This window comes from Rhododendron vialii, chromosome 4a, assembly GCF_030253575.1.
Source record: "Rhododendron vialii isolate Sample 1 chromosome 4a, ASM3025357v1".
NCBI classification, from domain to species: domain Eukaryota; kingdom Viridiplantae; phylum Streptophyta; class Magnoliopsida; order Ericales; family Ericaceae; genus Rhododendron; species Rhododendron vialii.
The window spans coordinates 41,881,715-41,901,164 of record NC_080560.1 but is presented as its reverse complement, the minus strand read 5'-3'; the positions used below and the strand labels follow the sequence as shown (position 1 = coordinate 41,901,164).

The window sequence follows — 19,450 nt, the reverse complement described above, 5'->3', positions numbered from 1 at the left end:
AGCCCCTCTGTACATCATCAAAACTGTTTTATTGGCCAATCTATCCAACAAAACTGTTTTTTACTGAGAGAGAGAGAGAGAGAGAGAGAGAGAGAGATGGAGGGGATACAGCACAAGACGGTAACCGTGAACGGCATAAACATGCACATCGCCGAAATGGGCCAAGGCCCAGTGGTCCTACTCCTCCACGGCTTCCCCGAGCTCTGGTACACGTGGCGCCACCAGATCCTCTACCTAGCCTCCCACGGCTACCGCGCCGTCGCCCCCGACCTCCGCGGCTACGGCGACACCACAGGCGCCCCGCCCGGCGGGGCCGCGTACACGTCCCTCCACGTGGTGGGGGACCTGGTGGCGCTGCTCGACGCGGTCGCGCCGGGAGGTGAGAAGGTGTTCCTGGTGGGACACGATTGGGGCGCCATGATCGCTTGGGCTTTTTGCCTCTATAGGCCCGATAGGATTAAGGCTTTGGTGAATATGAGTGTGGTTTTTACTCGGAGGAACCCTGTGAGGAAGCCTTTGGAAGCATTGCGTGCTGGATATGGGAATGACTATTATATCTGCAGATTTCAGGTTCTCACTCTTTTCTCTGACTTCTGTTGTGAGGAAAATCATTGGATGGTCCATGCCGACTCCGTGGCGGTGCCTACGGGTCCCATCAATAAGTGTATGAAATCCACTTGATTGAACGACGTTGAGATGTATTAGGACGGCGCCCAAGACCCCTGAATAACTAATCCCGTGTCGTAGATAATGCACGGGGAAACTCTGACCAGTTACATTAATGCACTATCACTAATCTAGGAATGAACCCACCACAATCATAGACACATATAGGAAATCATCTAAATTTTCATGAATCAAACAAATGCTTAATTTTCTTGCAGGAACCTGGGAAAATAGAAGCTGAGTTTGCTGAGATGGGAACTAAAAGGGTTCTGAGGAATTTTCTGACCTACAGGAATCCTGGTCCACTGTTTCTACCTGAGGGAAAAGGGTTTGGAGATTCTCCTGATGCTCCGATTCCCCTTCCCTCTTGGTTGTCAGAAGAAGATCTTGACTATTACACTAGCAAATACGAGCAGAGTGGGTTTACCGGAGGTTTGAACTACTATCGAGCTTTGGATCTGTAAGTAGCTTCCTTCCTTCCTTTTCTAAACTTGAGTTTTGGTCTCTCGTAAGTCATAATAACACGAATAGCTTGAAAATATCAAATCTAAGTAGCAGAAGAAACAGTAACTATTTAACACGCCTAGTTTGGGTTACATATCAACCATAATTTTTCTCTTTTTGTATATTTTGGAAGACAAAAAGAAGCGATTTCTTATTGCAACTTTGGAAGGAATTAGCGTACGATCAGCTTCGGCTTACAAAATAAAGGTCTCATGCTTAGCAGTCCCAATGAAACCCTAAAATTGGAGAAGTTAATCAATGCTCCTGGGTCAATGACCATGCCTCCAGACCCACAATAACTTGATGGCCACCCTAATTCTAGGAGACCACGCGATTATGTGACTTTTGAGGCATTTGCGAATTGCGCATTGCTCTACGAACAAACAACAATTTCCCCTAAGATCTCACCCTAATTCAACATGTGTAACACAAGAGGAGTGAGACCCTCGCTCACGTATTACATCCATTTCGTCGTTTTCCTCTCTCTTGCATTACATAATGCATGTCTATTTACTCCTTGTTTTTGCATTATATGATCGTGTTTGGTTGTGTTTTTTTGTGTTTTTCTCTCTTGTTGGGTGAGACCCTCTGCCCATGCATTACATGTCCATTACAGTTTTCTTTTCCATTTCATAGTTCTCTCTTTTTGAAATTTCTATTTCTTCGCAATATTTACCTACACGTCCTAGATTGTACAAGATTTTTTTATAGATGGTATCATGGAACAGGCAATCTAAATCAACTTATACTTACATGGTTATCTTTTTATTGCAGAAATTGGGAACTAACAGCGCCATGGACAGGGGCTCAAGTGAAAGTACCAGTGAAATTCCTAGTGGGTGACCTTGACCTGACCTATAATTCACCTGGCACCAAAGATTACATAAACAAGGGAGGGTTCAAGAAAGATGTTCCATTCTTGCAGGAAGTAGTGGTACTGAAAGGTGTAGCCCATTTCATCCATGAGGAGAAGCCTGAGGAAATCAACAAACACATTCTTGACTTCTTCCACAAGTTCTCAGCTTCTTCTCCATGTTCTGTGGCTTAAAGCGGGTGTTCCTGTCATTGTGTATTTTTCGTTATTTGTGATTAAACGAGTGTTTGTGTGATCGTGTGTTGTTATATTGTCATCGTGCTCTTCTAAAGTTTCAGGATAATTAATTTAATATAACCGAAGGGTTTGTAAGCTAATCTTGGACAAGTTAATATTAATCGACATTGATATCGATCTAAATAAAACTGTCATTTTCTGCCAAATGCTGGCGTAACATTACTAGAATCAGGCTTGTCTACAATTCATAAATTGGATTGAACTGAGCGATACAATTGGAAAATTGTGGGTTCATCCCAATATCTAAATTGCTCATCTTGCAGAGCCATTGAGAAGATCAACCATGTGCAAAAATTATGAGAATCTGATATCAGATTGGTAACTACATGATAAGCTTGCATTTGTCTTAAAAAAATAAAAACTTATCCTCCAAATCATACTTGTGGTTCGACCAGGCGTGAACCCAAAATCATCTCCTCTTGCCTGCTTTGCTGCTTCACCCAACCTGTCTCCTTTAGTTACTTCGATACACTGTGGGTTCTCTCCAACCTATTGGATCATAGGGTGGCTTGGCTAAAATCAAGCTAGGCCTATCACAAATTGATATGAACCTCGGACTTGATTTTACTTCAAAGTATAGATCACGACGTTGAGTCACTCATACCCCAAGAAACTCAAGAGAAATTAGTATCACATTCCATTAAGGTTCACAAAACCCAAGCCTTTGAAAAAGGGTTGGATTAGTGAGATTTAGGACCAGATGTAGGACTTGATCTCACATGTTCCTCCTCCTCCTTATGGTTTATCCGTAGGATAAAGATGGTTTGCTAAGGATACGGATGAAAATGGTCCTAATTTCATTTTTATCCTAACATAAGATGGTTACCATCTGAAGTAAAAAATCACATCATAAAACCAAGGACATATCAGAATTGCAGCCTCTATTGCCTACCAAAAATGCTCGCCGAATCATAGTGGTCTTCACAATATATTGGTAGTTGCTGAATTCTTAACAAAAACTCTGGAGCTACAAATCGTAGTTACCACCATCTTATATGATTTATGAATGGTGGCAATTTTAACAACAGAATAATTATGCAAGCATAATATGCCCTAGATAACAGAATTCATATTCACTAGTACATAAATAGCTTGCATGTCAACTCCAGGAGAGCATTTTGATTATTGTACATGAAAAATGTGAAGCCAAGTACAAAAGTTCTTCAGGCAACTATATTGATCTCCATGGTAAGGGGCTCAAGTAGAATGACAATCAACAAGTTTATTTGGTGTTGCCCTACATTGAGAAAACAAATACTATCATTCTATGAAATCAAAGCTTGGATTACCTGGCATCAACCGCATTGTTGACATTAGAATTAAGTAGTTGCAACGCATTGCTACACTACACTAGCTGCCCAGCCACAGCATCTCGTGGATGCCTTTACCTCAATTGCTCTAAGGCCGTTTGCGGTGTCCAACATCAAAATGAACATCCAGGAGGCCTGTTATGCCAGCAGTAATCTTTTGCCCTGCTTTGACGGGGCCACAGCCTTGAGGTGTGCCTGAATATTTCTGGCTTAGTTAACATTTTAAAATTCATTGTACGGCTACGCGTTTGCTAGTAGCTAAACTTAAAAAAGAAAACGTGCAACCCTCTCTACCTGTTAGAATAACATCTCCTTCAAGAAGAGTCATAATGGAGCTTATGTGGCTAATCAGATAAGGGATCTTAAATATCATATCCTCTGTTGAGCCTTTCTGTCGAATCTCTCCATCTACCTGAGAAGATAAAACATGCATACAGTAAGCAGTTTGGAAGTGAGTTAATCAATCTAGGAAATAAAACCTCTTCAAAAAAAATCTAGGAAATAAAAAGCACAATGAAGAAAAGAAAGCATGAAAATGATACCTTTAACCACAATTCTAGGTTATGAGGGTCGAGCACAACGGATTTGGGTAGCTGCAGAGAGAATTTTAGGCTGTCAACCAATAGAATAAGTTGAAAGTCTACATCTGATAGCATGCCCATGAAAAGGAAACTCAAGAGCAACCATGCCAATACATGTTATCATATTTCTGTATCCTTTTATTCAGACCTTGATACCACTGCCACTTCAGTTATATTCCAGAGCCCCCTGTGCATCAATCCCATGTAGGTACGACGTGGAACAAATTGAGCTTATGTATAACATCTATTCTACTAACTATAGGAAAGGTTTATGACATGCTTCCTCTCAACTTTTCATTTTTCAAAAAATTCCCCACTTTCTTTCGCCTATAGTTTGAACCTACATTCACCCACCAATTAAGTAAACTTTAATTAACATCAGTCACGTAATTCCACCATCCCACATGACACCTCCGCCTTCCCTTTCAACAAAAGGAAAAAAAAAAGAACAAACAAACCAACTGACTAAACAATGAATCTTTGTGAGTGCAAATATCTGTCAATTTGGGTACAACACAGTTGCCACCCAGTCTGATTTTAATTTGTGAGTAATCAATCTTCCCAATAGAAAAGGAAACAAAAAAATATCAGCAATAATGACAAGACTACACAAGATCGAAAGTCAGTTCTCTTACAACAAAGCTAATTGGTGTGAACGTGTCCTGCCCTTTGGCTTTAGTCCATGGAAGACCTGCAGACTGGCATATGTAATGAAAAAGAGATACCTTAACGGCTAAGAAAAATAACGGTTGATTCCAAAGCAATTGTAATGATAATCACAAAAACGGCTTACGGAAATGCTAAGATATAGTTCTTTTTGGCAAATCAACAGAAAAAAGATTGAAAATCTTATCACTTTATTGGAAAACCAGGTTCAAAACGAAACCAAGTCATTACTATATTTTGAAATCTATTAAAAGTGTGTTTATACATAGTTCATGAAAAGGTTTACCACCTAATATTCTTTACTAAAGGCTAAAGGCACAAAAGTCTCACCTTTGCAGAAGCTTGAATTTCCCTGGCAGTCATATCAAGTCCAAGTGCATAACCTGTTAGACACAGAGCCCATTCTGAGTTCGTAGATGTTATTTTACAGTACTAACAGTGAAGGACGAACCCTTTTCTCCATAGCGAGAATTATGTACTCCATAAGTCATGACATGTAAGAGTGATACTCGGTAGCCATATAAATTCCCTCGCAGATGTAAAGTGGGAAGGAATACAGTAAAATGCACCAGTAGATGCATTGATTTATCATGAGATCTGGAAAAAGATCTTCACTTGCATAATCTTACCCTGATGACGGACTGATAGTGATCTACCATTAGAACTTTAAGCCATAAAATCTACTCAAGAAATGTTAAGCATGCTACCACGAAGAGTGTTAGACTCTATCTAACAACACAAACATTTGTGATTACCAAATTCTAGTTCTGACTTCTAAGGGAACCAAATTCTCCAATAAGAGCACCGCTCTACCTTGTCATACTCAAAACTTGGAAGCTATGTCATAAAGTCGATAAATGTTCCCAAACTGGTCCGATAACTAGATGGGAAAACAAAACGGATTATTCCTATTTTAGTTATGTATAATGAATTATTTGCAGTTAGGAGTCATGAATTCTGATACCGTGGAAAATATAACATTATTCATACATTGTGGAATCAAATGGCAGAAGCTCATACAAAATACAATTCTTAGAATTCACAAACATAATTGTATGGTATATTATTGATTTTAAAAAAGGAAAGCAGGAATGCAGTTAAATTAAAACCTCCAACATAGTCCATAGCAGTGGCCTCTGGAACATCACGAGCTTTTTTACTGATTACAACTGCAAGCTCCACCTCATGATCCAACGACTCCAACGGCTCTGGAATCTCAATCATCCCGCCATTTTCCAAGTAAGACGACGTCGGCTTCAGAAACAACACCGGTTCCTGCAAATATCCATTAACATATACTTAGGGGCGACAAACGAGTCGAAAAAGCCAAGTAGGTGGTTTGATCAAGCTTGGTTTTAAGAGTTTAAAAAACATGTTCAAGGTTTGCTTTTTTATCAGACAAACCGATCTCAAACAAACTTTAATCGAGCTGATCTCGAATAGCTCCATATACATAGGCCAAACGAGCTGCATAGAAGCTTGTTTGAGCTCGGTTTAAAACTTCAACCAGCTTCAAAAAAAAATTGTTGGAGCTTGGTTTGTTTACGTAACAAACTAATCTTGAACCAGTTTTTAGGAGTGAACACGAGTTTGATTTGGTTCATTTAGCAGCCCTACATGTGTGTACCTACACATACAAACACATATACGCGGAAGTACACAATGAATCTATCGTAGTTTAGGCATATAAGTATGCGATTGTATTGTCTAGGTTGAAATTCGGGATCCGGAAGGGGCTTTTTAGAGTGAGAAAGGAGGAGAGAGAGACCTTGGGAACGGCGTTGCCGAGTTCTTTGGCGTGAGCGGCGTAGTTACGGCCGACGGCGACGATCTTGGTTCCCAAGCTCAGAAGCTTCTCGTACGGCGGCGATGGGGTGGCCGTCGACATGTTCGCAGCCGCCTTCCAAGCAACGATCTTGGTGGCGGCTGCTAGTCCGAGGCGTCCGAGCAGTGGCTGACTTGTATACATCTCGTGTGTATGTATATATGTGCTAATTCAGGACGTCTCTGTTTTTTTCTACTTATTACAGTTGGTACTTCGATTGAAATGAAAGGTAGTGCTAGTGCTACTGCCAGGACGATTTTAACTGCTGCCAGAACTATGTCAACTGCCATTGGAATCCAAAAAGCAAAAATTCTTCGGAATTGATTTTGACACTTTCCAAATTGATAACCACAGTCCTCACGGGATTGATTTTGGCACTCCCCTTTGACAGTGCGGTTATCAATTCACGAAGTGACAAAATCACTTTCCAATTCTTAAAGGCAGCCAAGAAATACGTTAATAATGTATTTTCTTCTAAACTAAAAATTGAACAAATTGATCACGCACTCTGGACGAACTTATTCTTCACAGGGGATATTACTAAAATTGTCAAAATAAAAATGAACGGCTCGAATTATTATGTGAGACCCTAAGTGAGCATCTAGCAGAGAGGGTTGGTAGACAATTGTAGACAATTTGAACGAACTTATTCTTCACAGGGTATATTACTAAAATTGTTGAAACAAAACGAATAGCTCGAATTATTATGTGGGACCCAAGGTGAGCATCTAACTGAGAAGGTTGGTAGACGATTTGTGCCCATCAATCGGTGTCCATAGCATTTTTGGTTGATCCTTCCCCATTCTATTTATGAAGTATGAACTTCTACTTTGCATGGTACTTCGATGGGCTAACCAAGTTTATGAGATGTGTATCAAAGAATTTCCACTATTCTTGCCTGCACTTTTGTTTGTGCATTAAATTTGGCATTAATGCTTGTCTAAACTCAAGTTTTTCTAACGCATGTAGAATCGTACCAGTATCCGTACCCGTGCTTTGTAGATCTACTATCCATTTGCTGTATTCTATGTGCCAAAGAAAAACTATATACATAATTATGCACCAAACAAATGAAAAGTGTAAAAACCATCCATTGTCTTCAAAAAGTTCTTGCAGATCCTACTCTGTGCAAAGGCCAAGCCTATTGCTATTCCAGCTAAACCTCTTAAAGCAAGATGTCTTTAAACAAGGAACGGAATCAAGATTCCGGTTTGAATCAGTGTGTTGGAAGTTTAGCAGTGGCTCAAACTGTGTCGTGTCTCCCGTTCTTCCCGGAGTCATGTGGGATGAGACTAGGCAGAGGTCTCCTCATGCAGCTGAATTCTGATCTTGGAAGATTGAGAAGAATGATGTGTACTCTTGCTAGATTCTCCCATTCCCGAATGGCGGAATGACCTGGAAGATCAACACATTATAAATGGAGCTCAAGGGATATGGAGCTCTGCTAGATTCTCAAACATCTACGTTTTCAAATCTTGATGTCGGATGCTGCCAAACAGAATCCAACGATTATGTCTTTAGTTAGGAGGTTGTGTAATTCTCTGCGCGACTCTTGAAAAGAGAAAAAGAAAGCTTATTAACACCTCAGGAATTGGACTTTTAGCAAGAAAATGAGTCAAAGATTTACATCTGCCTTTTAGAGAGCCTCAAATCTTCTGTACACGTTTTACGCAGTACCGGTGTTCCCAAGCATTTATCGGCCATGGGCTCCTGTGAGAATTTTTGAGTACTGGATGTGTAAAACCAGTAGGTTTTGAATTATGCTGATCCCAAGTAAGGAGGAAAAGCCATGACCAGAAATCTTAGAGCACGGGAACACCACCGGTACAGACAGAGTATTGAGATCCTTATAAAAAGCCTATTGCCAGTAGTATACAAGTAGACACCTTCAGAAATGTCTTTCTATCCTTTCACCCTTCCAAAATCATAGAACAGGTTTGATTAAATATTTCAATGTTCGCTTGTAGTTACCTCTGGCGGATGTTTGAGGGCTGGCTCATAAACAAGGGGCTTGGACACCACCCGGAGAAGTCAGCCACATTCTCAGAAAAGTCAATACTTGACTGCACAAAAACAGGAAGTAACATATCATCAGTTTGGAGTTTAATTTGTTAAATGGCATTTGAAAATTCGTGGTCAAAACAATTTTCTCTAATTATGAGTAATAAACCAAAAGGGTGATCAATTATGCGGTTAACTTCACTGCTTTTCAGCCATGAAGAGGGCCAAGGCCTTTGTAGCTGGAGTGGCATTGCCCCAACCTCTCCATGTGGAGGTTGCAATGTTTGAGCTCCATGGGCGGTTGAGGGTGATTCCCGGCGAAAGTAGGTGTTCTTTCAATGTTAAAAAAGGAAGGCATAAAGAGGAAGACTTCGACAGAAAATATGGAAAAAGTCAAGACAAAAAAAGGTAAGGACAAACCACACACTGATTCATGTAGAATTACGATTAAAAGCTAAAAGAGCAGTGGTAGAAGTAGCAGAAGTTTCAGTGGATTGATGGTGAAAAGTTTTTGGTGTACTTACAGTTCTCTTACTGGAACTTTGTACCTCAGAGAGCTCAATATCCCTGGGAGCACGTCTTCGTTTTTCATGGACAAGAACAATTGCGCATTTGCACGTGAAATATAGAAGTAGGACACCAAGAGAAAACACCAAAACGGATTCAATTGCGATTGCTGATCCTAGAGCTGTATCACGCGTAAAGAAGCAAATGTGAGTTTTCTAGCTCCATAGAAACAGGAAGGCTAAAAGAACTGGAGATAATATGCTCCATTCTTTGTCTTATTGCTTGTATGTTAACTAACTGTGATAACCGATATTTCATCCTATAACACGCCACGAAAACTTTGTTTCCCGGAAAAGAGAGAACTTTCAGAGAATACTGGACCCAATGGAGAAATTATTGTTGGTTAAGAGAAGTCAGTAGTTCATTGATACTTGGGAAGTTGAGAGACTTGGAACATGACACTTCATGTCTACCATTACAGTGCAGCTAAAACTAATTTGAATACAATAAATCAAGGAAAATATTTCAGATAACCTGGACAGAACACAAAGGGTTAGCTCAAGAGGTAAGAAAGGTGGAGGTAAGTGCCTTCTAAGCACAAGTTTCTAGTTCGACTCACATCACGAGCAAAATCCTTTGGGTCACCCTCACTGCAAGAGAGAGCTTGTGCGAAAAAGCCGTGGAAAAGGGGGCTCCTACATATGGTACGGCCATACGACCTCGGGGGCTGATGATTTGACGATTTTTCGGAAAATGAAAAACCAAAAGAAAACCAAAACAGGTAAGCACTTGGGATGGAACGCCTCACCTCCACCAATTTGGTAAAACTAGAAAAAATGTCAAGAACAGCAGCGAGAGGAGTTACAGAGACAGTCACCTTTGGAAAAATAATTAAGATTCACTAACTTATGTATTAACTTACTGTGAGCTACCAATGAAGTCATTGGTCTTCTTCTCACTAGATTTACGTAAGCTTCAGTAAAAAGAGGCGATGTCGTCTTCTCTGCACAATCTGAATAGCAGCCGTAGTTTCCCATATCATTTACTTTCAATATCAAAATGGCACCAAATTCTTCGCCCTGTTCATGAAACCCAATGAAATCCCCAAGAAATATGAATAGAACATCCATTATTAGTTAATTATTTCAAAGGCAATACGGCATTTCCAGAATTGTAAACCTGTGCTTTGACGAGTTTACACCGTTGCTCTTTACGTAGAGCCTCTGGCACATAAATAGAGAGAAACGCATTTGCATCTACTCTAAGCAGGTCACTAAAGTCGTACGTGTAAAATTTGCATGACTGACAGTAGTTTTTTTATTGTACCACAGAAGTTGCCAGAGGCGAAATCACGTTTTATTAGAGTTAGAAAGATAATACTGTATTATTTTCACCGTATCATAACTTGACAGACTACCTACGTTTAATGTTTCACCATCATACCATAGTGTTTGACTATAGACAATGGACTCATAGGATCAATAGTTACACATCAATCATGCAATAAACGATATACACAGAGTGTGAATGAAAAACAAAGATTCATGATCATTGAAAATTGGAGTAAACACCGCGAATATATTTGCATTTGTTCACTCACATGATATAGCAGTTGTTCCATTATACTATTGCAATCATTGACTGATCCCTGGAATCTGATGCCTCTTGCTTTGACCATAAAATGTTTTGAGATGGTCACGAATGTCTGAAGCGCCTGCCACTGATGACTATTCTTCAACTTCAGCTCAGTTGTACTTATGAGCTCAGCAGGTAATTTGGTTGACAAAAATCCGGAACTCACTTCCACGGAAAACATGACCAAAAAGTGAGAATCGTTCCCTGACATAAAAATCCGGAACTCAGTTCAGCTGATGTCATACTTCTTCCTATGTTGCCTTTCATGTCAGATCAAGTTAAAGAGAGAGGGCGAAAATTGCTAGTTAATCTGCTAAGAAAGTTGCATAAAAAGTACCAGGGAAGTTAATAAGATCTGGGTCCCCGATGGAGAAATCAAACTTGTTTGTTTGTCGATCAAAGATGAGAAGTCCTTCTTCATCATTCTTCTCCCCCAAGACAACTAATTTCGGGACGTTAATAAATGGAGAATCATTCATTGGTTCCACAAAAATTGGGACATCCACGTGATTTACTCCATTTTCGTTCATGGTAGAGACTTGGATCATATCATCACCACAGAAGTTCTCATTTCTGATGGATGGGAACAAATTGAACTAGTCATTGAACATACTCGAGATAGTAAGCAAGTACAACATTCATAGATGAGATAGTGTGTGTGTGAGAGAGAGAAAGAGAGCCAAATGCAAAGTTTTGAAAATGGTAAAAATAGGTGAGATGTGCTGCTTTGCAAGTGAAAAAGAAACTATTTCGCAATGCCTTAAAACTTATCCAGTTTTAGTTTAGCCATAAAAGACTCAAGGTGTCACACAACACCACAACGGGAATGTTGAAAGCAAAATAACATGAAATTAAGCGTTTCCTGAGAAGTACCCGAGGTATTGGATTGACTGAAGGGCAAAATTGATTACTTCTAAACGTCCCTCAATTTTCAGTTCTTTAGCATTTCCATCCCCTTTGCTTACAGAAAGTTCACTCCACATTGGCTGCCAAAACTGCATGAGCATAGGAGACAGGAGGACTGTCCCAGTCCGTGCAACGAGACTAACAGAAATGTTTTCCTTCAAATCTGAATATAGTATCTCAATTCCCAAGAAGCCACTGCCAAGAGAGAATTTAAAGGATATAAAAAGCAAAATAAAATTGTCCTGATCAACCAAAATGAAATTCTAAACAGTAGGCCTGAATCAGGTTTCTAATGTTCCAAGTTCAAACTACAGAGTGGTACTTTACCCAAATCTGGGGCTAATTAAATCTTCAATGGCGTGCAGCTGATTTGGAACAGAAATAAACTGTGGCGGAATACTGATGATAGATATATTTACAGCACCAGAAGCAAGATTGGAATTTACATCGGAAATGGTATACGAAAAAGAGTCATTCCCAGCAAAACCTTTATATGGCGTATATAAGAAGAGCTGTTCATACTGTAGTAGCGAACCATGACCCGGCTGCAAGGATATAACACATCAGAAGGTGAGTTGTGAGCAAAACTGATAGTGTAGTTGACTAAACAGAATAAGTCATCAGTTTAGCTAATTAGAGTTATCGAGGGATCCAAGATTTACACTCAATGAGTTTGCTTCTAAACCAATGGCTTATATGTCAAAATAAAGTTGTTGAATCCGATGCAAACAGATGGCTTAGTTATTTCAAAAGGAGATCCCAAGTAGTCCATTGGCCTTGTAATGCGTCAACACCCATTGATGTCTATTTCTCTTATCTTTTGTTGGCTACGGTTCTGAAAATTTTTGCAGGCTTCAAATCTTACCTGTGAAAATTCGACGATGTTTGCATTGCCTCCAGCTAAGTAATCATTTTGTAGGGCATCAAAGGTGATTGACTCATCCTCCCAAACAGATACCGAATCGTCATAGGCTTTCGGAAAATAGTCACCTGAAGGATAAATATGCCAACCATCAGGAGATAAGTGTGTAAACTGGAACTGAAGAATAGGTAGACCAAATTTGAACTGATCAACAAAACCAAACAATACACGGCATGCAGAGATAGGTAACCATTTTAGTTTTCATACAATCACGTTGTCTACATCAATGAATTGAGAGTCAGGAAATTAGCATCGTATATGCCAGCCAAAAGAAAGGAGGTTAATGAACCATCGCATACTATGGCGTGCATCATTATGCTGAATCCTTAGTCACCTATGTACAGACCTCATTGAGGAACACACAAACTCTGTAGGCAAGCTGCCGGCCTGCCGCTCTTCTCAAAACTCCTACTGTATGCTATATAGGTCTATGCTTGCACATACTCACTAGATGAAGAAGCCAGCAGATGAAAATGATTAAATGAAAAGAGTCCGCCAATTTAGAAGCAAGAAGAATCAAAACACACAATCCGTTAAATTAAAAAAGAGTTGGCCAATTTTCTTGATATTAACCCAATCCGTTTACCCATCATATCAAGATCATAATAAATCTCGCAAAGCACTTAGATCTGGTGCCTAAGGCACTACAGTGTGGACAAGTCACCCATTGTGCGAGCGGTGATGGCTTGGCATTCAATAGTTAAACCATGGGTACCAGGCATAAGTGGTGAGCACACAGAATATTGGTAAATGTAAGTTCTAACCAAATAAATAGCATCTTAAGCTGTTTCATGCATTCATAACTCATAAGACCCGTAGTCAAAAGTAAATTAGATAACAGAATCAACATGCTAGTATACAAACAGCAAAAATTCGCATCACGAGATGACACTGGTTCATTACTTCTTACAGGAGGATAACACACATTACAAATTCGATTGCCATTTGAACTTACTGGTGTACACATTCACCCCGAAGGGACAGGGCAGGAAATGCTTGCTGTTAAATGAAGCACATATCTCATACGAGCCAACATCCTTCGCCAGATAGTAGCCAGTGTATAAACCATAGTTATCATTGACAAACATCCAAGTAGAGAAACCAGATTTGTTAATTGAGGCAATCTCTAGTTCCAGCTTTGACTGTTGTGATAAGACAGGGTTAGAAAAGGAATCCATGAGCTGCACAACTATTTCATTTCGTATCATCTTTGGTGCTTTTGGCTCAAATTTCACCACTCCAGATAGAGATATACTGACCTCACCTGCATAATATTAATGAACCTGTTATTGGTTCAAGAACAATATAGGAGACAAACTCATGAAAGATGTGCTTTATACGAGGATGAAAACACATATAGAGAAAATTTTCGGGTTCTGATAATGTAAGCCATTTAAATAATTCAGAATGTGGGAGTTACTCGGGACAATTTTGATAATACTTCCAAGACTAATCCAAAAAAAATCTCTCCAGAAACATTATGGAAGTGTCATAGTTTTATATTTTCACAAGTAATCTGGCAATCTGTAGGAGAAATCTTCAAACAGATGGGATAGATTAAGGATTTGTTGATCTCCTGGAAATAGAGGGATAAGTGTTGGAGATATTTGGAAAATCAGAAAACTTCTGTTAGTATGCTTCATGGATGTGTTAGTTCAAACATTGATTTGTCCAAAGAAAGTATCTTGTTGCAGCATCTTATCCACTTGGGTTGATACCTATTCTATCCCTTTCGGTTCTTTTCCTGTTAACTAAAACTAACAAGACATCAACCCTCCTGCAAGAAAAACATCAATTTTGATACATCTAGTGAGTTATGTGTCTGGTTTATATTTGGTTGTCTACTTCCCTTTGGAGAAGACAAATAACTGATATGGCTCCGGAGAAGTGAGAAATAGTTCAAAACAAACCGCAACACATGTCGCACGTGGGATAGGCATCTTCCTTAAAAAAAAGAAAAAGAAAAAAATCATGACGTCTTAAAAGTACCTGCACTTACTTCCTTTTTGAATGGATGACCCCCATTTAATGGTATATTTCCACAAAATACAGTAATTGCATATATTCCACTCTTTTCAGGTGTATAGATGACATCAAAAGAGCTTGCCCGAACTTTCCCATGCTCAGTAGACTGAATGCAGGAAACAGTGTAATCAGTATCCGCAGACTGCAGTCCCATATGTTTGAACTTTGAAGAAAATCCTTAGAAGTTATAAACAATAAACACCACTTACATTGTTAACTGGTTCAACAGTTGGTGCAGATGCAGTTTCCATATGATTGACGGAACTGACTTCCAGGTCACTGGTGGACCAATTGTCTGTTACGGTAGCATTTTCAGTTGGCATAGGGAATATGCTTGGCTGAATGTGATAGGAATCCAAATCCCGAATGATTTGTACTTGAAGCGTTTCTAACTCAACTGGAGCAGGATACTGGTAAGCATCTCTCAAAACAACTGAAAATCTAGAAACTTCCCCAGCACCGGAATCATTTAAACCAGACCCGTTGACAATGCTGTTCATTCCATCACAATAGCCTATGCCAGTTCACTGATCAGATAATAACCTACTGACGAGCTTTTGAACAAATCCAAACTGGACGAGACAGTCCAGATCTGGACCATACATTAGTATAATCAATGGTATGGATTTGTTCAAAAACTCTTACCGGTAAGAGCTTTTAACAAATGCAAACCTTTAATTGAAACAACTAGACCGTACATTAGTATAATCAATGGTTCGGACAACAGAAAACAAACAAAGACTCACCAACAAAGACAGTAAAATTGCACGGCATGTTGGATATAGCTTTACTCTGCCCCTTATCAGAAATCATAAGCATGAAGCTCCCTGGTTCCTGTAGGCTGAAAGAAAACAACTGAATACCTGGTGCCACCTCTTTGGAGCTCAAATCTGCTACAGGCATGAACAAATTTGTCCCCTTCTCGATAACTTCAACATCAAATTGATATAATCCTGGAACAAGGTTCCCATATTGATCCCGCTGGTGAACAAAAGCTTCCATCTTAGAAAACAATTGGAAGGAGCTTGTTTCAGTAATCCAATTTGCCTCACAATTGGAGACGTCCAATGCTCCTGTTAAAAAACCAACTTTAAGAGTCACGTAATAGAAACAACAAACTAGCACACCAGAGATTAAACACTTGTAAGAGCTTGTGTCACATTGGTTTAATTATAACCTCTTAAACTAGTATATGAGCCTGGGCGGGTTCGCCACTTATTGCCAATGTTTTGAGTTGGATGCTTTAACTCGCAAAATCTAGAACACATAAAATTTGAACTCAAAAAATTACTTCCAGAGTAATGGCATCCATATTGCTTATGTATTTGTGGTCTTTGGGCAGTGTACTCAAATAAGATAGTAGAATCCAACACGAGATCTTTTTTGCTGTTTCAACAGAACGTCAAGTGTCCCTTACAAAAAAAACATAGAAAAGCTCTAGACTAAATTTAGGAAACTACATAACTGGGAGAAAAGAGTATTCCATGGGTTCATAGGACAAAACCAACACTGCGTACGATATTGAACTCTTGCAACACATGTCATATAAGTTTCTAAGTAAAGCACCTGGATTCACCTTGAATGGCAGCGGAGAGCCATTCAAGCTTTGGTTTTTATCCTTAACAAAAAGTAAGAGGTCTCCAGCTGATGCCACGATAAACTCAATGCGGAGATACCCATTTTCATGCCATCCGATGTCAGTGACGTTGAGCACAGTTGCGACGGAACCATTTACGTAAGTTGCAGAAACTGTAAAGTTGAAGGTACTTTGCACTTGACTAGCTAAAGAGACATTATTCCCAAATGCATCTTCAGGAGGTATCACAACTGTCGCTTTAGTACCAGCCACAAACTCATTCATCTGACCCATCCAGGAGACAAGGCAAGCAGTTGGATAGAACTTCCCTTCAATCGCAAAGCAGCATTTGGGTTATGATATAGTTCAACATCAATACCATTACGAGCATCTCCAACCCTAAGCCAAATCTGTAGCCAGAAACCAATTTTTCAAAAAACCTCCAAAATTTCAAGCTCCAATGATGAGCCATTTCTTGAGCCAGCCATTTCCTTCCAACGGTTGTGACTGGTTAGGTGAATTGTTGTCAGTCTTTACCAAGTGATTTTTTATCAAGTTATGCAACTAGAAATTGATCCTAATGATTCAAGTTATAATCCAATGGCGGTGAAGCATCAGTTAATTTTGCTAAAATTTGGCGAAATGACATAGTAGCAAGCCAATCAATTGCTTCGGCTTAGCATTGGAGATGCTCTAACAAACATTCACTTGCAACCAAAAGTTCAAACCAATTACCCCAACGGTAGTTCATTGAATATATTGTAGACAAAGCAACACAAAAGAAGATACAAGATTACTGTGGAATCGGTCATGCAATTCTCATTGGGGGGAACTTGGGGACAAACCTGCTGTGACCCGAAAATGCAGTGACGAGTCTAGAACATTGAAATTGTCATCAGTGACTAACACATTGAATAACCCAAACCTAATCGGAATGAAAGAAATCCTCCATACACTTGGGTCTTTATCAAAATTAGAAGAAAGCCCAGATAGCAAAGAACTATTTCCCATCTTCCCATTCACTGTAACGTTGGGATCAAAACCATATTTGTATTTGTCTCTCTCGTAATTTCCCAATACTATAACCTTTATGGTCGCCACATCACCGGCCATAAACGTGTCTTTCTGGTCCGCCCAACCGAAAGCAAAACTGGGTATTGGAACTTTTTCTGCAAAATTTCAAAACCACTGAAGGCTGTAAAAACACACTGACAAGTATGTATCTGTACAATATACATACACTCATGCAATATGTATTACAGATACAATTTATGTATATAGGGGTAGGAAGTACCTGATTGTGCCAGTTTAGGACCGAATGGGGAGGAGAGAGAAATGGGAAATAGGTAGATGATTGTGCAAAAGGGTAAGAGAAATGCCATGAGAGAGAGAGAGAGAGAGAGAGAGAGAGAGAGGAGTTTTAGAATTGACAGGGAAAATTGGGTACGAAATTTGGTGTGGAATGGATTTTATAAGCGGGAATAGTTTGGATTGAATTTCTCTGGAGGGAGGTAAAGCGGTTGAGGCCATGATCATGGACTTGAAGTGGCAGTTTTTTAACTGACATTTTGGTCATGAGATAAACTTTTTCACAGAATTGCGCAATCACAACGGTCCGTTTTAGACTAGATAGTCCAGATTTTAAAAAACTATTTGCTGAAAGAGTTTAACTCTTCATGCGAATAGTTTTTTTACAATCCGAACTATTCAATATACTTTGGACGCACGCAATTTGACTCTATAAACACAAATACATGGAAACAGACAATTATAAAAAAAATTACGGGACTGCGAATAGTTTTTGGCCATGATCACATTTGCACTTCTTGGCCATGATCATATTTGCACTTTTGGTCTTTGGGGTTGACTCGTTTCCAAGAAGAAAAGACCACTCAAAAAATAGACCTTATTAAAGTTCTATGGTACGATCTCATGCTTTCTCAATGTATAAATTCACAGTGCAAAAAATCAAGTTGATTAGACATCGACAAAGATTTGGTTGAATCACAAGCATGTGTTGGAGTAATTAGCAGTCAAACTCAGATTGTTTTAATATGATTTTCCTTATCCACTAGGATTAACAAATGGAGTGACAGTCAAATGGTAGGCGACCAAGCGCCCTATACTCCTTGCACGAGAGTTCAAACCACACCAACTCGATTCCATTTCTGCGGATTAGTAACAATCCTCCAGACCAAGTGCCCTATGCTCCTTGCACGAGAGTTCAAACCACACCAACTCGATTCCATTTCTGCGGATTAGTAACAATCCTCCAAACCCCGCCAACACTCCTAAAACAATATTATTCATTTCAAAGCCCCGAATCCAAAATTAGTCGAGGTGCGCTCAAGCTGACCGAACATCCATTTATCAACTTAAGGGTGCCCGCGAGAAATTAGCAAAAAAAAAAAAGACGGGAAGGGCTTGATCTAAGTAGTTTTTAGCTTAGATTTGATGAACGATTCAATTAAAAACTGCTCAAAACAAGCACTTCCCGATCATATTTTTTGCTAATTTCTCACGGGCACCCTAAAAATCACATTCTACACACATTGAACAGTTCGGATCATAAAAATTTGATCGGGACCTATAAGATTGAGATTTGGGATATTTTTTTAAGTATTTAATTGGTTGTCCACAGAACCGCCCCGATTTATCAATATACTACTTCTTGTCCATGCCTACGGCACTACGCAGCCTAGTTGGAATTGCTTGTACTTAAGGTACTTGCTAGCTAGTGGCTCAAACACTAAATCAATTTATTAGTGTGTAGTATGTAATCCTCTTCTTAGTGGCACGAAAGAGAATTATTCGTATTTATGGCACTCCCCAACTAAACTTTTAAGTTAGCTACAAAGAACTATCAATTTGCATATAGGGTTTTGGAATTGGAAGATCGGTGGCATTTGTGCAATTACTACAAAGAATGTGAGCACTTACATTCCATTTGCAAAGTTTCTTGTCAACCATTGGATCAAATGAATCTCACCCATTCTTTTAACTTGTATTTATATGGTCCCCACACCTTTGTGTTTTACTAGAAGATAAATGAGTATATATATTATTCATTCGAATGGGACATGGTAGATCTCATTTTTTGATGGATCGAGATCGCCACATAAAAAGCTCGTAATCTGTTTATTGGACGTCGATTTTTGTGGGGCGCCCACATGGATGATCTGAATTCTGAACAGTTGTATAATGGAGTAAAGATT

The 19,450-nt window shown here is 39.4% G+C and overlaps 3 protein-coding genes across 6 annotated transcripts; 1 reads left to right on the top strand and 2 right to left on the bottom strand.

Moving 5' to 3' along the window:
• Window positions 1-8: 8 nt before the first annotated feature.
• Window positions 9-2,427, top strand: LOC131324533 (uncharacterized). The gene is made up of 3 exons (XM_058356514.1): window positions 9-570; window positions 885-1,126; window positions 1,945-2,427. The coding sequence occupies exons 1-3, from the start codon at window positions 97-99 to the stop codon at window positions 2,216-2,218; spliced, it is 990 nt and encodes a 329-aa protein (XP_058212497.1). The 5' UTR covers window positions 9-96; the 3' UTR covers window positions 2,219-2,427.
• Window positions 2,428-3,330: 903 nt separating this feature from the next.
• Window positions 3,331-6,857, bottom strand: LOC131324535 (probable acylpyruvase FAHD1, mitochondrial). 4 transcript variants are annotated; one of them, XM_058356516.1, is made up of 8 exons: window positions 6,607-6,857; window positions 5,948-6,113; window positions 5,169-5,221; window positions 4,808-4,897; window positions 4,134-4,184; window positions 3,886-4,003; window positions 3,670-3,786; window positions 3,331-3,518 (listed from the first exon to the last, which is right to left on the bottom strand). In XM_058356516.1, the coding sequence occupies exons 1-7, from the start codon at window positions 6,805-6,807 to the stop codon at window positions 3,680-3,682; spliced, it is 786 nt and encodes a 261-aa protein (XP_058212499.1). In that variant the 5' UTR covers window positions 6,808-6,857; the 3' UTR covers window positions 3,331-3,518; window positions 3,670-3,679. The 4 variants fall into 4 exon arrangements, with proteins under 4 accessions (XP_058212499.1, XP_058212501.1, XP_058212498.1 ...); XM_058356518.1 differs by having other exon boundaries at window positions 4,808-4,870; window positions 6,607-6,855; XM_058356515.1 differs by having other exon boundaries at window positions 3,331-3,786.
• A 695-nt stretch (window positions 6,858-7,552) lies between these two features.
• Window positions 7,553-17,799, bottom strand: LOC131324532 (protein GAMETE EXPRESSED 2). The gene is made up of 16 exons (XM_058356513.1): window positions 17,530-17,799; window positions 17,081-17,404; window positions 16,226-16,564; window positions 15,406-15,732; window positions 14,869-15,173; window positions 14,624-14,765; window positions 13,590-13,898; window positions 12,578-12,702; window positions 12,040-12,257; window positions 11,680-11,907; window positions 11,144-11,379; window positions 10,772-11,010; window positions 10,094-10,250; window positions 9,189-9,352; window positions 8,635-8,726; window positions 7,553-8,058 (listed from the first exon to the last, which is right to left on the bottom strand). Exons 1-16 carry the CDS (start codon window positions 17,615-17,617, stop codon window positions 7,956-7,958), a joined length of 3,396 nt encoding a protein of 1,131 aa, XP_058212496.1. The 5' UTR covers window positions 17,618-17,799; the 3' UTR covers window positions 7,553-7,955.
• Window positions 17,800-19,450: the final 1,651 nt, after the last annotated feature.

What these genes read in the sequence shown, in the direction of transcription:
- LOC131324532 (XM_058356513.1), bottom strand. Translation starts at nt 17,617, where the DNA reads ATGGCATTTCTCTTACCCTTTTGCACAATCATCTACCTATTTCCCATT. An exon ending in GACTTCATTGGTAGCTCACA is followed by an intron (nt 9,353 to 10,093) that starts GTAAGTTAATAC and finishes CGCGTGATACAG; the next exon opens with CTCTAGGATCAGCAATCGCA. An exon ending in AAAGTTCCAGTAAGAGAACT is followed by an intron (nt 8,727 to 9,188) that starts GTAAGTACACCA and finishes GTTTTTGTGCAG; the next exon opens with TCAAGTATTGACTTTTCTGA.
- LOC131324533 (XM_058356514.1), top strand. Translation starts at nt 97, where the DNA reads ATGGAGGGGATACAGCACAAGACGGTAACCGTGAACGGCATAAACATG. An exon ending in ATTATATCTGCAGATTTCAG is followed by an intron (nt 571 to 884) that starts GTTCTCACTCTT and finishes ATTTTCTTGCAG; the next exon opens with GAACCTGGGAAAATAGAAGC. An exon ending in TACTATCGAGCTTTGGATCT is followed by an intron (nt 1,127 to 1,944) that starts GTAAGTAGCTTC and finishes TTTTTATTGCAG; the next exon opens with AAATTGGGAACTAACAGCGC.
- LOC131324535 (XM_058356515.1), bottom strand. Translation starts at nt 6,807, where the DNA reads ATGTATACAAGTCAGCCACTGCTCGGACGCCTCGGACTAGCAGCCGCC. An exon ending in TCGGCAACGCCGTTCCCAAG is followed by an intron (nt 6,114 to 6,606) that starts GTCTCTCTCTCC and finishes GGATATTTGCAG; the next exon opens with GAACCGGTGTTGTTTCTGAA. An exon ending in TCACACCAATTAGCTTTGTT is followed by an intron (nt 4,185 to 4,807) that starts GTAAGAGAACTG and finishes TTCTCTCTGCAG; the next exon opens with CTACCCAAATCCGTTGTGCT.